Genomic DNA, 15,087 nt, shown 5'->3' on the forward strand with positions numbered 1-15,087 from the left:
GAAAACTTCCAGAGGAGGCTTCTTATTTCGTTCCCCGTCCTGTTGATCGGATTTTCAGAGTCGCTCTCATCCCGATCACTGCAGCAGCACCCTTTTCGGTTTCGGCCCCAACATACCTTTGAAGAATACGACCGGTTTAATATACCCCTCCTTTGGTTCCGCCATCCCACCTCTTCGTTCGAATACTCCCATTAACCCTGTATAATGTCGACCGCCGTCGCGCCTGCCACAGCCGCACCACTACCGTCTCCGCACATGAACAGAGATCCAAGTCCAAAACGGCTGGCGCCAGTGAGTTCCAGTATCCAGTCAAGCTCCACGCCGCCTCGCGCATCTGGTGCCTCTCGCGATGGTTCCTCTACGAAGAGTTCACCGGCGGGAAAGAAATTGACTTCACCATCGTAAGTCTACCACCCAAAACATAAATGCAATCTTGCAGATGGGTAACTAATATTTTTTTTTTTTTTAAAAAAAAAAAAAAGAAATAGGTCACAAAGCGGGAGTAACCCTCCAAAGGTGATCGTTAAGAAAGAACCGCCCTCTTCCCCTGGAATGCAAACCCACACGCGACCCCGACCTCGAAAATTAGACCTTTCTACAAGTCTTCCCTCTTCCGGAGGATTATCCGCTCGACCTCCCGGCGGCCCTATGACAGCTCGGGATGGGGTTACCATGCAAGATGTTGGACTTGCCTGCCTGTCTCCTGGATTTCAAACGCAGGATCCTATCATGAGAGAACAACTACAAAGGAGCCTATCAGTACGAGATCAACAGAGATCGATTATTGAATCCAGATTACAGAAATCAGCCAAGGATGACGGCCCAGACGGCATTAAACCGTCCGAATCACACACATTCGGTCTCCCGAAAGCTGGCTCTTCGAAGAGGAGACCTCCCCCCGGGTTGTCTATCGTCCCCCCGTCGGCGGCGCAATTCGCTAATGAGCGCGTGATTCAATCCGCGCCATTGCATCAAACCTTTACAGGCCGGCATCAAGCGCAGCCATTAACACGCCATGTTGTCAACCAAAGCCCTGCTCTAGGCTCAACATCCCATATTCATCATGTCCCTGCAACCCAAACGAACAATCGACTGCCGCCACTTTCCGACGTATTCGGGTCGGATGCTCTACGAGACCGGGATACGAATCGGGGTCCTTTTTACCAGGGCGCAACTGCTTCCAACGCTTCGCAGTCGAATAACTTACCCCCGCTCCCATCCCCGAGGATGCCAGGCAGTGCTGCACAACCATCCAACCGACCCCGAGAATACCGTTCAGCTGAGGAGGCTGTTCAAGAAATGTCGGGTGGACGTGAGGAGCTTCTTCCACGTATTGTGCATTATGGTGGACATCAGCCACCCACTCCACCTTCTCCACGCATTGCGAACCCTCCTAAGTCCACCGTATCGCACATTGAGGCTGCGCCCTTAGCCAGTGCACATGCTCCAGTCCATCAAACTGCGTCATACCCGTCTGAAACAACTTCTCGTCGTCGGCCCAGAAGTGAATATGAACAAGATAATGGCAGCCCTCCTCTGGGGCATGGTCCTGAACCTCACCATCGCCCTAATCCTGTTATGGGTCGTCCACCTAGTACCTCCTACGGCCCGTTCGGTGCTGGTCGCGATTCCCCCGAGACACAGCGCAAGAAGAAAGAAGAATTCTTGGCTCTCTGCTCCCGGGCATGGGATCTGTTCCATTCCTAATCGCAATCAACTTAATTTACGAAGTACAAGGGTTCTGTTTAAAAAAAAAAGAAAAGAAAAAGAAAAAAAGAAGTTCACTCTTTACATGAGAGATTGGAAGTTACGGTTTGGACGGCGGCTTCCGAGAGATGTCTGTGAAGACAGGTGACTTGCGAATCACCTGCGCTTTGAATGAGATGAATGCGCAAGCCTATGATTATCTATATGAACAGCATGAACAGTCGCGTCTAAACCAAAGGAAGGTTTAGGGGTTATTTTATTTTATTTTTTTCTGTTTTTATCATTGTCTCATTTTTTTTTTTTCTTTACCCATCCCATCCCATTCTGCTGGTTATCATTTTTATACCATTGAGGTCAAAAGACTAAGGCACTTTGTTTTATCTCGCTCCATTTCGATGGATTTGATGGCGTTTCTGAGGAGTTTTTCTATCTTCCCTCCCCCATTTCCCCCCCAAAGAATTACATTACGTCCATACCTCGTTCCAGATCTCTCATATTTCGGCGATCTTTGTCATGGTTTTGATGCTTTGTTGCGATACCATTAGTTTTGTTCATTATCATTTCTCCTCTTCTTCTTTGGATTTATTAGGACCACGGTAATCCTGAGACCTCATTTAGTGTCTCATTATGTGACAAGGAAGGGATGCGGGTAGTTTTGGATAATGTCAACTAATAATGTTTTGGTCGTCCTAATACATGCTTTGAGCATCACCTTGGTAGTATTTTGAAGAAACGAAATTTATGCAGTTTTCGGCGCAGGACCAAGACGAATATTCCTAATTAGCCATTCGTATAGCGACATCATTCTACCCGTCGTCGTTTCCGACTTCCACTAAAGTCAGGGGCATCGTCTCCGCCAAATCCTCTGCGAGCCATGGGCATTGCCTTGATTTCCTTCGAAGCAGCCTTCTTCCGTCTTCTCTCGAGTGCCTTTGCCCGGTCTTTAGAATTCATGCTTTCATATTTCTTCAACAACACCTGTTTCTTAAGCTCCGACTTCTTCAAGAAGTACGGTGTGCTCTTCTTTCCTTCACGAATAAGCTGTTTCTCTTTCTTCTTGTGATCCGCCAGGATCTCCTTCTCTCGTTTATTGTTTTCAATAGTGCGTAGACGATCTGAAGCCGAGCGGATATCTCGCTGTAGCGCCTCTCTCTGCTTAGGGTCCTTCGTCTTGGCAAGTTGTTCTTTCATCTCTTTAAGTTCCGAAGCGCGATAATCATCCAAGAAAGCGTACGCATTGCTCGGGCCCGCAGCATTATGTCGGCCACCAATAACCGTCGGGTCAAACCGCGGGTCTCGGGATTTGGGCAAACTGGGCGCCTCGATAACAGTGCGTTTCCGGGAAACGGCGTATTTAGAGGACTGCACCGCGGGTGCGTGTTTGGACGACCGTGCGGGCTTGTCCGCATCTTTGGACTTGAGTGACGCCTTGCGCTTTTGTTCCCTGGCCTCTTGGATTCGGGCTCGAATATCGTCTAGTGGCGATGACGTTGAGCCGGCATCTTCATCCTTGTTCCTCTTGAGAGCTTTGGCATTCCGTTTGGCCTTGGGGCCGAGAGACGCCTGGGCCTTGGCAAGGGCGCCGAAAGATATGTTGCTCAGTGAGGCTTGGACGTCGTTTTCGCCGTCATCCTCCTCTTCGCTGCTATCTTGGTCGCTTTCTTCGTCTGGATCTTCGGACTCGGACTCGGACCCGCGAGACTAGACATAGTTAGGAGTTGTTCTATCTATTCCTTGCATGGGATGGCCCGGGGAGGGATACAAACCTGGTCACTGCCTTCATCATCATCATCATCATCATCACTCCCACCCTCCAACCCCGATTCATCCGAAAGACCAACATTCGCGTTGCTCGCTTCCGATCCGGATGGATCTGAATATCCGTCGTCATCCTCATCTGGGCGGGCTCGCATGCGCCGATTGAGCAAATCTGAAATTGCCATGCTTCCTTCTCTGCTTTTCTCAAAAAGCCAGGCCAATTAATGTATATATATATATATAATCAAGGACAAGCACGGACGTTGAAATTTCTCTCGACGTGCCAAATCTTGACGGCGGTGAGGTCGCAACAAAAAAATGAAACAGATTCTGCCGCTTTGTGTAGGCGGTAAGAAGGTCATACTTTATGTCACGTGATGTGCTGATATAATCACCCAAGGCAAAGAATTGTTACGTAAGCCTGGATAACCAACAAGTGCTTGTCTTCTCTTGTCTTGTTTTGTTTCTACTCCTACTCTCTATCAAGTAACTTCCTAAAAATAATAATAAAGAGAAAGAAAAGTAATCCTTTTGAATCAACTAACTATTAATTAGAAGCCTATCTTTGCTGAAACACACAACATACACAATACACAGTGAGGCCGAAGATCAATAGATCCTTAATGTGGTCCAATATAACACTGTATGAGCTAGACTAGAAATGACCGTCTTGACACCTTTTTAGCTGAACGGTATAACTGACACTTAACTATCTTCCTCTGGCTCTGACTGGAAAGAGAAAAGCTAGCTAACTAGGTATTCCACGAGGGTGCGTGCTGGACTAAGCAATCGGAATCCAGCTAACTAGTTAATGATTTCAACCAACCCCCGAGTCTTAATGTCAATGAATGTCCTAAATTTTTGTTGATCTATCTTCTTTCACACAGACTTCATCTGTCTCTCGAAGGGTCTTCTCGGTGTGCCTCTCGTCTTCATTCCCAATCAAACTAGTGGGAGATAACGTAATAATGATGATCCCGGATAAGACAACTTTGTCGAAGAGTAGATACATGTTGTATTGTACCTACTGGTGAAATCACTGGTGTTTTTGCAGATGAAGCCTTAACTAATAAACTACTTAAGTAAGCGAGCATTCTTAACCATGCAGAGTAATTAACTTACAGGGGGGGAAATTGTCGACCATATAATTAGCAAAATGTTCCATAGCCCTGTGGATTTTGCTTTTCTGATCTGGATTAAAGGAGGAGAAGAACCCATTAAGATAGTTTAACTTAAGGGAAATATCAAATCCAGTAGTATTCTCATTTATAGACTCCAGACAGTCATAAATGTATGAAAAGAAGAAGTGTAGAAAGATATCTTTTGATTGCGCATGACATGCTGGAATGTTTTATAGATTAGCATTGCAGGCATATAATCCTTCTGCCCAAGTTTTTCTAGGCCATAATCCTTAATCAGCTGGTAGCTTGATTTTGTTATGGAGTTAAACCAGAACCCGTGATGATAATGATGTCTGATGTTGAAGTGGTAAAAGCCATTGTTGATAGTTGGATGGAAGGAAGAAGGTGGAGATGCTGACGTGATGCACCCGAGGATCGGAGCGGAATATTGGATACCGATCTGGATTTTGCCCAAACCATCTGGTTCTTCATATTCACTTTCCCTTCCTTTTTCATCGGCCAATTCACTTGATCTGTCTTCAATTTGTATATAGATTATATGCTGGATATTCCAACGACATTCTTTTCTGTTTAGTTCTTTTTTCCCCCCCCAGGTTCAGTTTTTCTTTTATGGTCTCATGTCTCGTGGTGGGGCCTCGTATAAGGTATGTACAGTATCCTCAACTGCGCTTGCAAACAATACACGATAACTAACTTGCATAAGCTCCTTTTGAAATATCCGGCCAAGCATCGCTTGACGTTGGCGTCTTATTCCCCGCTACTCTCGTCCGCAAAGCATTCATTAGCTAGCCGAAACACAGCAAAATCCTCGAAACCCGCAATGGGCTCACAAAGAGTGTCAACGAGTACTACGTCGTCAGTTGACAATCGGGCTGAGAAGATTAATTCGCAGGGCGATATGGCACCTAATTCGAGAGGAGGATGGCGACCGTACCGAGGTCGTTGGAACTCCAAGGGGGCGGCTCGGGAGAACGCCGGTCTTGATGCAGCACGGTCCCGCGATAACTACAATTCGCGCAGAGGGCGTCCACGGCACAATCAAAGAAGTTCCGAGAGGCAGTTGAACATGGGGACAGGATTCTACAGAGATCACCCGGAGCGATCGCTTTCTCCGCATAAGCCGCATAAACCGCCGCCTACTTCGTCACAGTGGCCCCAATCGCAGCATGACCCGAACCAGGCGCTAGCGAATAACGGAATTCCCGGGTTTTCAGTCATAAATTCGATTCCTATGCCGAACCACTTTCCTATGGCTGTAGAAGCGCCATTTGGAACAGCATTCCAACTCCCACTCTTTGCGCCGAACGTTGCCAACCAGCAGCAACACATGCAGCTTCCTCAGTCTCTAGATCAATCTACAGTGAACCCTTTCTTACTTCCTTCTCCGTGGAATTGTGGCAATCAAATGACAGCAATACCGCATTTTCTACCGCCCAATCCCTTCATGAACTTTAGTCCATTGAGCCAGACAGCTCCCCAGCCCATGATCAATATCAATGGCTTTGGTCAACTGTCAGCACCCAACCTATCCAACCCCGTCAGAGGACCAGTTCCTATGGTTTCAGGGCATCAGCCCCAAGGTGCGCCGTTCACAGACCGTCTCAAGTCACCAAAACTCCCAGAGCAACCGTCGGCAACAAAGAAATACCTCCATCAATCATCTCTATCACCCAAACTCTCACCAACCCCGCAACCTCTTCTCATCATTCTTGACTTGAATGGCACATTAATATACCGCAAAACCAGACGTTTCCCACCTACATTCGCACGGAGAGTTGGCCTAGATCAGTTCTTGGACACCTTGATTGAAAAATACAAAGTCATGATCTGGTCTAGCTCCCAACCGCCAACGGTTAAAGCCGTCTGCCAGAAACTTTTCCCCGAGCCCAAAAGACAAAAGCTGGTAGCAGAATGGGGTAGAGATAAATTCGGTCTTACAGACGCCCAATACAAATCCAAGATCCAAGTCTACAAGACCCTTGATACCGTTTGGTCTAGCCAGGAAATCCAAGCGTCCTACCCGAAATTACAACAACCACAACGCCCTGCCTGTCCACCCCATAAAGCGAAAAAGGGTCCACCCCCTAAATCCCGCTGGGACCAAACAAACACCATCCTTATTGACGACAGCAAACTCAAAGCCCTCAGCGAGCCTTACAACCTCATCGAAATCCCCGAGTTCACGAACGCCGCGGGAATCGACGAATCCATGATCTTCCCTAAGGTCCTCAAACAACTTGAGGTTCTATCAAAATGCGACGACGTCAGTAAAATGCTCCAGCTATGGAGTTCGAAGGCCTCGGGAACAACAAGTATCCTAGACCTCGACATCAGCTCTACGGTTGATCTCAAAGTCCTCGCTGCGACTCCAGTCGATCCAGCCCAAGCCCGCAAGGAGAAACGGAAAGCTCGCAAACAGGAAAAGAAAGCCGCACGGTGGGCTGCTGCTGCTGCTGCCGCCGCCGCCTCCTCTTCTGCTTCTTCTTCTTCTATTATTATCACTACAACTGCAACCGTGACAGCAAATTTAGAAACAGAGGCAAATCAAAGCAAGCCTCCCTCGCCTTCTGTATCATCCGGTCCTAGTCCTAGCGCTACAAAAATGGAACAGAAAACGAATCGATCGCCTTCCCCAGCGACGTCATCTGCGCCGTCAGAGAATTTCCTCCTGGATCGGCTCGAGGAGTCTCTAGATCTCTGAATGTTTGTTTGGCTGACTGGACGAGACCCGACGAATAATCTAACGGCCTTTTCTACTCTACTCTACGCTACTATTTCTATCGCATATTATCGCATGACATGGCATGATTTTGATTTCTGCGGCAAAGAAAGACCCATTGCATTGCATATTACCTACTACCTACCTCACGATAGATTGATTTTGTTGGTTGTTAATTCCATCGAAAAAAACTTGACCTCAATTAGAAGGCCTCCTACAGGATCCTGTTCTGTTACCCATGCCGCAGTTGTATAATATAATATATTATATATTACAAAGTAGACAATGTTAATTCCATACGATATCTTAGGACACTACTAGTTGTAAAGAGTTTGGGCAAACCCAACCAGAATGTGACATCTTTTGGTGAATATATGTTGTTGGTGAAGGTAGTTATTTCTTCTAGTGTAAAATATGATGTTGTTGCTAGGCATCTATCTATCCCTTTGGTTGTTTGCTTGGGTTGTTTTAGTGTTTTTTTTTTTTTTTTTGATTATATATATATTTGCGTGTACAGGTAGCTTCGCTGTTGTTAAAATTCTCTAGGAGTTGAATAGTTCATTCCCCTTCTTAGAATATATCCAACAGGGGGGCATACTTGATACATAGAGTGAACAATCAATTAGTTAGGTAACCAGTTGATTACAAACTACCTAGCTAACTAACTACCTATTGTTAGTTCAAATTATAGGCGTGACATGATAGGATCGACGCGGGAATAATAAACAAAATGAAATGTATTTTTATTCTCAGTCGGAGACATAAACCATTGCATCGTGGGCGGCATAGACATGAAAATGTGGGTAAAATAGATTGGTGGAAAGAGGGGCACATCTGGAGAGACATGTCATCCAACAGAGACACAACACTTCCCACCGGATATTAGAAGGGGAAAATGCTTTTGATCCGAATTCTTAAAGCCGAGTTTCTCCAACCAGGGAAAAAAAAAAAAAAAAGGAAGTTTTGGATATCATCATGAGTTGGCTACTACGGCATCTAAAGGAATTCGTCTATTTGAAGACGTGGCCATCAACCATGGGGAGCTCCTTGCCGTCAACGATCACAGGAGCGTCCCAAGACCAGCAGTCCTCAAGGCACTTGCGGTCCTCCTCCTTGGTGTGGTCGAGCTTGATGAAGTCGTAGCTCTCCCAGTCAGGGGCGACATCGAAAGCGGGCTTGAAGTCCTGGCCACGGACCATGAAGACACCCTTGATGACGCAGGCGTAGTTAGCACCATAGACACCCTGGCAACCGAAGAGGAACTTGCGAGAAGCCTCAAGACGAGCGTTGAAACCACCTATAAATCTGATTAGCTAAAGTTCGAGTACATAAAGAAGGACCCAGGACAGTCTTACCGATCAGGTTGTTGGCCATGAAGGTGAGCTTAAGCTCCTCGTTGTACTTGTAGTCCACACGCCACAGAGAGTACTCCTCGGCGTTGAAGTGCTGCCAGAACCAGGGCATAGCAGTGGAGCGGGTGTCCTCGTTGGAGTAGCAGCGCTTCCAGTCATCGAGGATGAGAGTGGGCTTGCCAAGAGCCTCAAGAGGGTGCTTGGCCTTCTTCTCGGGCTTCTCCTCCTCCTCAGCGGGAGCAGCAGCAGCAGCAGCAGGAGCGGGGGCAGCCTCCTTCTTGGGCTTCTCCTCCTTCTTGGGGGGAGTGTACTTGATGGCCTCTTCAACGAGGACAGGGGTGACAACGGCAGCAAAGGCAGGCTGGTTGATGATGGTCTGGTACCACCTGGAGAAGGCAGGGTGGTCAGCACGGACCTGCTTGTCAATGACAGTAGCCTGAGCGCGGTTGAGGAGAGCGGCAGTGAAGAAATCAGCCAGGGTGATGCGCTCGCCAACGAGGTAGGTGTTAGCGGTGAGGTGGGTGTTAAGGACGCTAATGTTCTTCAGGGCGACCTTGGAAGCATCCTCAACGTTCTTCTTGTTGTAGGGGCTGAGACCCAGCAGAGGGCGGTACCAAAGACCGAAGCTGGGGAGAATCTCAGAGTTGGCGAAGGACATCCAGCGGAGGATGGAAGCATAGTCCTGCTTGGTCTTTCCAAGGAGGGTGGTCTTCTCGTTCTGGGAGGTCACTTTTTAATAGTTAGCTTGAGATGCCCAAGAAAACCAAGACCATAAAACGTGAGTCAAAAAGAGTGGAGGTTTTGGAAAAAAAAATATTCGCCCAAAGGCGGGGTAACCAAATTTTTTTTCAGAGGTGTACGTTATCAACAGTGTAGTTCTGACAGGGATAACTAATAATAAAATTGCTCATCATAAAAAAAAAAAGGGAAACAGGAACCCAAGGGACTCCAATGGATGCAAAACAAGAGTTAAACCTACCGTAGACAGCAATGGCAATGGCCTCAGACAGAGAGAAGCCATTGGCGCCGACGAAAGCGGGGATCTTGCCCAGAGGCTGGATCTGGGTGTACTCAGCAGAGGTGTTGAAGTCAGCAGCCGGGTTGGCCTGAGTCTCAACAAGCTCCAGCTCCAGGTCGTTGCTCTTAGCAGCGACGAGGATGGCGATGGAGCGAGTGTTGTCCTGGAAGGCACAATTAGCCACGCTGTCCAAAGGAATTGCCGGGGCAGCAAATTCAAATAAAGAGAACACAGTATAGGGGTTAACTGGGAAGAGAAAGAACATACAGGAAGACCGTAGAGCTTGCCGAAGGCCATTTTGAAAGGTGGTTTGAGGGATGGAGGGGAAAAGAAAGAAAAAGGAGAAGAAAAGAGAGAGAGAGAGGGGAGAAAGAAAGATGAAGACCTCCAAACTCTGAGCGGATGAAATAATTTTGTGCGAATCAGACGGAGTTTCGGCTTCGGAGGAACATGTCCCCGAATCACGTGGATTCACCGTCGAAAAACCTCAGGATGACCCAAGATGGCAATCCAAGCACGGAAGCTCCCTTTCACCCATCTTGTTCCTTTTCGCCCCTCCCCCCCTGAGGTCCATATTGAATTGAGGCTTCCGGCAGCCGGTCTGTCTCATCATGGCCTTGCAGAGCCCTAATTGCGTTGTGCACGCCATGCAATCCCTTCGTCGAACATCAAACCTCCGGGCGTTCCTTTCCCAACGCTCGATAGGTCCTGCCTACGCCGTCTCCGGGGCTTCTCTATCGGCACAACCGCAATCACGGAAGAATGTTCGAGGCTATGCGACTGAACTCCAGCCTGCTGCCCCCGAGATCGATTTCTCCAAATTCGTTGCGCGGCCTGCCCGAGTCGTCCCCATGTCTCCGTCCTACTTTTCCGGCAGTCCCAAATTCATCGATCATTTACTGAGATTGGAATATGTTCTAGCGAAATACGCATCACTACCGACCGTGTCCGCAATTGAAGCACCTAGAATGGCGTGGTTCAAGCTCCCGCAGTTCCGTGACTTTGTGGGAGAACCTGTGCCAACCAAGAAGTACAAAAATCTGCTGAAGATCCTGCAGCGACTGAACCGGATAGACCCTAATGTGACTCCGGACGAAGTCCGTGACACACTCAAGGACTTTCTCCGCCCGGGAAATCCGTATGGAAACAAGCCGACTCCGCCGGTGGTGGATGAGATGGGTCGTGCCCGTGGAAAGGGTAAGCGCAAGACCTCCTCGGCAGTTGTGCACTTAGTGGAGGGCGAGGGCGAGGTGATGGTCAATGGGAAAACCTTGGCTGAGGTGTTCCCCCGGTTGCATGACCGTGAGAGTGCAACGTGGGCTTTGAGAAGTACATCCAGACTGGACAAGTATAATGTTTGGGCGACAGTAAGGGGTGGGGGTGTTACGGGACAAGCAGAGGCCATTACGTTGGCGCTCGCACGGGCGCTGCTGGTCCACGAACCTGCATTGAAGCCGATTCTGCGGAAGGGTACGTATCTCTTGTCTCCACTGGGGAACGACGGCGATGACCTGAAGATGATTGGGTGGCTAACATGGAAATCTTATTCTTTAGCCGGTGTTATTACGGTGGACGCTCGTCGCGTGGAAAGGAAGAAGCCGGGTCATGTCAAAGCGCGGAAGATGCCCACATGGGTCAAGAGGTGAAAAAAAAAAAGCAACCCTCTCGAGTTTTTGGCATTGTCCGGGAATTTCTGCTTACGCTGGACATATCCTTTCTTTCTTTCTCTTCTCTCTCTCTCTCTCCCGCATTTTCATTCCCACCCTGTATTATTCCATTTTCGACGAAAGCAAATCCTGTTCCCTGTTCCCTCTATCCGGTGTCACGACGACGAGGCTTGTATGATCTCGGCGACCCGCATGTAACTATTGGCGTTCTTTCCGTCTGATTAAACTGGACCGATGATATTGTAGAATATCTGTACTACTAGCAATGTCGTGATTAATTTTATTGGTTCCTGCTGGTTTTTTTTTTGGTGGCCCAGGAACCGGGAACAGTGCGTACGTAGATCAAAGTCTACTCTGTACCTAGGCTGAAAGAAGAAGAAGAAGAAGAAGGAAACATTGGAAGTGGGACGGGGTCCATTGGCTGTAGGTCTTTGCAACTAAGGATCCGGTAGAAAGGTTCAATTTCCTAGAAAGAGACTAGAGAGTGAAGATATTGAGAGACCATTGCCATGTGTACAGAGTAGAGTACATTGATACTGTAAGCTCTAACGCATGCGATGTATGTATATCAACAACAACAACAACAACACAACGAGGCGCTCAGATTATCAGATGCCCGGAATAGAAAGAACAAGAACAAGAATCACACTGAGTTTGCAGGGGGTTCATCTTGAAGATGGATGCTCGAGTCATGCAAAGAAAACAAAATAGAAAAAAAGATATGAGTAGGCGTATCCGGGTGTACGGAGCATGTACCTGTTAGCAGTTAGTAGGTAGTTCTACATATATATCTCTCCAGGTCCAGGGTCAGAGTTAACCCAAGTGAAGTTAGAGAGATCCTTTCAAAGTCTCTCCCGGAAATCCGGGACTCCTGTTAGGTCACCGGACAATGCCTACTCGATCGTGAGGAGAGAAGCGCATTAGATAGATCGAATCTAGCGCTGCATCGGCACCATCCCATCCCGTTCGATTGGGAATTCTTTCCTTGATTTTCCACTGATGTCTTCTGTGATGTGATCGAGATCGAGATCATCCTATCAGCGTCCCTATCTAGGTATTTTTTTTTTATCTACCTAATGTGTTAGAGACACGAGCTGGCGGGATGGCGTAGGAGAGGTTCGCTAAGAAGTAACAACCACGAGGTCGGAGAGTTCGACTAATTGTAGACAAGAATGGGATTGGGGGGGGGGGGGGCATGAGATCATGCTGGATTGATTGCAATGGGGCTGTGAAGACTGCGGTTTTATTGTCTTTCGCATGAAGTGTGGAGATGGGATGCCTGCTCCTCCTCGTGTTTAATTACTTCTCTCCTCTCTCCGATGACGAAGGAGGGAAAGTTGGAACATTGCCAGACGGTGCTTTTGTGCAGGGGGAATTTCAAATTTCATCTAGATTAGTTTCTAATCAGTCTCCCTAAACGCCATAAATATCGATCCTCCTTTCTCCCATGTGCAGAATAGTATTTTTGAAGGAATATTGCTCAAGGAAGGATATCCAAAGTACAGACTCCGTATTAGATTAGGGCTGAAGTATACGAATCCAACACGATATGTATGGAAGTGTAAACGAGATATGCGATGGGAATTATGAAAACACACACACAGAGAGAGAGAGAGAGAGGAAAAAAGACCTGTCAAAAACTTCATCAACCAGTGAGGACTCCAAGATTGAACCCCATAACCCTTTTTAGATCGGTGCTTGGGACCGGATCCTCAACTATTGATTCCCACGACCTAGTATGAATTAGCATCGTCAGCTAGGACCCAAGACGGTGGATGAGGCGGAGTTAGCCTCACTTGTTAATCAATGACCCGAGAATTTCTGACAAGAATAACTAATATCTGGTTTTTCAGTCTTGATGACGATGATGAGCATTGGAATTTGAAATCCCTCAGCAAGGTCCTGGTTATCCAAGTTATATCTTTTTTTTTTTTTTTTTTTTTTTTTTTCATGCTGGATCTAGCGCTGGGATGATCTGCCCAAAACCCCACCAAAAGGCCGCTCGCTCTTCTCTCTCTCTCTCTCTTCCTCATTCATGATTCGACGTCAATTTTCCTCTTCTGTCCCAGTGTCCCGAGTCAGAGTCAGATCCAGCACGTCCCTCTGGAGAAGTTTCAGCACCGTAGATCCCCCTGGTGGTTAGGCGATCCACCCCTTTGGTCCGGACGAGGCTGCGACGTCAGCCGGATTGTCTCCAAGGCGCGCTACTGGTAGTGCTAATCTACTACTAACAATAACCACAGGGTGTCTTGCCTGTACTAGTCAAATTAGAGCGGCAAAGATGACAGATATTGGTGGAGAATCGAGGTACGTGCATGGATGGAACTCATGCAGTGTGTGCGGTGACATTCACACAGCAACTCCACGGAATTGTTTTCTCTCTACTGGGAGGGGGGGGGTTAGTCTTTTGGATTTTATTCAACTATACCTTTCAAGAGTTGAGAATCATCAGCTAATCCCTTTTTCCATAGATGCTGCAATGCGTTTGTTACTCGGTTCCTCCTGCGCGACCCCAGGCGATCTCACCTCTCACCTCTCACCTCTCCCGGTTAAAAGTCGAACCAAGAGCAGGGGTTTCGAGTTGACATCTCTGGTTGGATACTACGCATGATGTTTTCTTTTTCATGCTAGTTTTATCTAACTAGTTAATCAATAAGATGATAAATACCCTCCCGGGGCTGCAAATTCAGCACAGGTTCCGAGAGTCTGGGTCAGTCATCTGGGAAAAAGAGGGGAATAGACTTCCGGAAGGAGGTCATTTTTCTAGGACGAGATGCCATCATCCTATTAGTTATTATTCTTAGGGAGGTACTAGTATACAACTAGGCTCGACACTAACTTGAGTCTTGGGAAGGATTGTTAGTGTGGAAGGGGTCATCAGCTTTATCTGAAGTCAAAAGACTATTGACCACTGGAGTACGGAGTACATACACAGTATAACTTGTAGATTAAATAATAATACAAAATAAATTGGGGAGTGGAAGAAGTCCTCAATAACCTTCCTTTCCAGTTGGGTTATTTATGACTGACAAGCTTCGATTGCTCGTGCTCTATATAGTATATACCCTACTCCATACTAGACTCCAGTAGTTTCAATGTATTTCTAAAAGAAAGGATGAGTTATACTATAGACAATATAGTATTAAAAATATTAGGGAAAAAGAAAGAAAAAGAAAAGGAATCGAAACACAAATAGAGAGCAACTATAGACTGTTTCTTTTCTTTTTTTCTTTCTTTCTCTCTCTCTCTCTCTCTCTCTCTATTATATCCTTTCTCTTTTTTCTTTTCTTTCCTGCTAGTTTATTTCTTTTCTTTTTCCTCATTTTATTTCTTACATCTTCCTATTGCTTACATGATTCTGTCAATTTTCTAAAACCCTCTCTCTCTCTCTTACTATCTCTCTCTCCACATCGAGTCCACACAGAGTCCACACCGGTACACTTCCGAGCAAGGCCTTGGGGGGGGGAAAAGCCCATTACATTTGCGATATCGGGTTTATTGTCTTTACTGTTTAGAGATTCTTCCATCGCCTCGTTCTCGAGGCTTTCAATAATTGACCCGAAGATCTTCGTTCCCCCCTCCCTCCCCCTCCTCCAAGTCCTCAGTCAAAGAGAGCCTGCCTTGCTGTCCACACACTCTTCTCTCTCGAACAGCTGGTTTCTTCTTTCTTATAAGTATCACGCTGAATCCCCAGTTCTAGAGATACTAATCTGTTCTCTACTAC

The 15,087-nt window shown here is 47.0% G+C and overlaps 5 protein-coding genes across 5 annotated transcripts; 3 read left to right on the forward strand and 2 right to left on the reverse strand.

The window, feature by feature from the left end:
* Window positions 1-204: 204 nt before the first annotated feature.
* Window positions 205-1,707, forward strand: P175DRAFT_0442303 (uncharacterized protein; the record flags this gene model as incomplete). The annotated part of the gene is made up of 2 exons (XM_040894118.1): window positions 205-401; window positions 489-1,707. 2 exons carry the CDS (start codon window positions 205-207, stop codon window positions 1,705-1,707), a joined length of 1,416 nt encoding a protein of 471 aa, XP_040750131.1.
* Window positions 1,708-2,107: 400 nt separating this feature from the next.
* On the reverse strand, window positions 2,108-3,755 carry rrp36 (putative pre-rRNA processing protein). Its single transcript, XM_040892849.1, has 2 exons — window positions 3,474-3,755; window positions 2,108-3,408 (listed from the first exon to the last, which is right to left on the reverse strand). The coding sequence occupies exons 1-2, from the start codon at window positions 3,648-3,650 to the stop codon at window positions 2,509-2,511; spliced, it is 1,077 nt and encodes a 358-aa protein (XP_040750132.1). The 5' UTR covers window positions 3,651-3,755; the 3' UTR covers window positions 2,108-2,508.
* A 1,348-nt stretch (window positions 3,756-5,103) lies between these two features.
* P175DRAFT_0518188 (NIF domain protein) lies at window positions 5,104-7,605 on the forward strand. Its single transcript, XM_040899040.1, has 2 exons — window positions 5,104-5,251; window positions 5,311-7,605. The coding sequence occupies exons 1-2, from the start codon at window positions 5,225-5,227 to the stop codon at window positions 7,306-7,308; spliced, it is 2,025 nt and encodes a 674-aa protein (XP_040750133.1). The 5' UTR covers window positions 5,104-5,224; the 3' UTR covers window positions 7,309-7,605.
* A 658-nt stretch (window positions 7,606-8,263) lies between these two features.
* Window positions 8,264-10,037, reverse strand: P175DRAFT_0503548 (putative translation elongation factor eEF-1 subunit gamma). The gene is made up of 3 exons (XM_040897657.1): window positions 9,658-10,037; window positions 8,682-9,407; window positions 8,264-8,623 (listed from the first exon to the last, which is right to left on the reverse strand). The coding sequence occupies exons 1-3, from the start codon at window positions 9,959-9,961 to the stop codon at window positions 8,337-8,339; spliced, it is 1,317 nt and encodes a 438-aa protein (XP_040750134.1). The 5' UTR covers window positions 9,962-10,037; the 3' UTR covers window positions 8,264-8,336.
* A 270-nt stretch (window positions 10,038-10,307) lies between these two features.
* On the forward strand, window positions 10,308-11,342 carry P175DRAFT_0442514 (mitochondrial 37S ribosomal protein uS9m; the record flags this gene model as incomplete). Its single annotated transcript, XM_040894125.1, has 2 exons — window positions 10,308-11,166; window positions 11,251-11,342. 2 exons carry the CDS (start codon window positions 10,308-10,310, stop codon window positions 11,340-11,342), a joined length of 951 nt encoding a protein of 316 aa, XP_040750135.1.
* Window positions 11,343-15,087: the final 3,745 nt, after the last annotated feature.

Source organism: Aspergillus ochraceoroseus (genome assembly GCF_002846915.1).
Source record: "Aspergillus ochraceoroseus IBT 24754 chromosome Unknown P175scaffold_7, whole genome shotgun sequence".
NCBI classification, from domain to species: domain Eukaryota; kingdom Fungi; phylum Ascomycota; class Eurotiomycetes; order Eurotiales; family Aspergillaceae; genus Aspergillus; species Aspergillus ochraceoroseus.

Excerpts from the sequence above, each read along its gene's own strand:
- rrp36 (XM_040892849.1), bottom strand. The coding sequence starts at position 3,650 with ATGGCAATTTCAGATTTGCTCAATCGGCGCATGCGAGCCCGCCCAGAT. Across the intron at positions 3,409-3,473 it reads ATGATGAAGGCAGTGACCAG|TCTCGCGGGTCCGAGTCCGA; the intron begins GTTTGTATCCCT and ends AACTATGTCTAG.
- P175DRAFT_0518188 (XM_040899040.1), top strand. The coding sequence starts at position 5,225 with ATGTCTCGTGGTGGGGCCTCGTATAAG. Across the intron at positions 5,252-5,310 it reads GTGGTGGGGCCTCGTATAAG|CTCCTTTTGAAATATCCGGC; the intron begins GTATGTACAGTA and ends AACTTGCATAAG.
- P175DRAFT_0503548 (XM_040897657.1), bottom strand. The coding sequence starts at position 9,961 with ATGTTCTTTCTCTTCCCAGTTAACCCCTATACTGTGTTCTCTTTATTT. Across the intron at positions 9,408-9,657 it reads CATTGCCATTGCTGTCTACG|TGACCTCCCAGAACGAGAAG; the intron begins GTAGGTTTAACT and ends ACTATTAAAAAG. Across the intron at positions 8,624-8,681 it reads CATGGCCAACAACCTGATCG|GTGGTTTCAACGCTCGTCTT; the intron begins GTAAGACTGTCC and ends TCAGATTTATAG.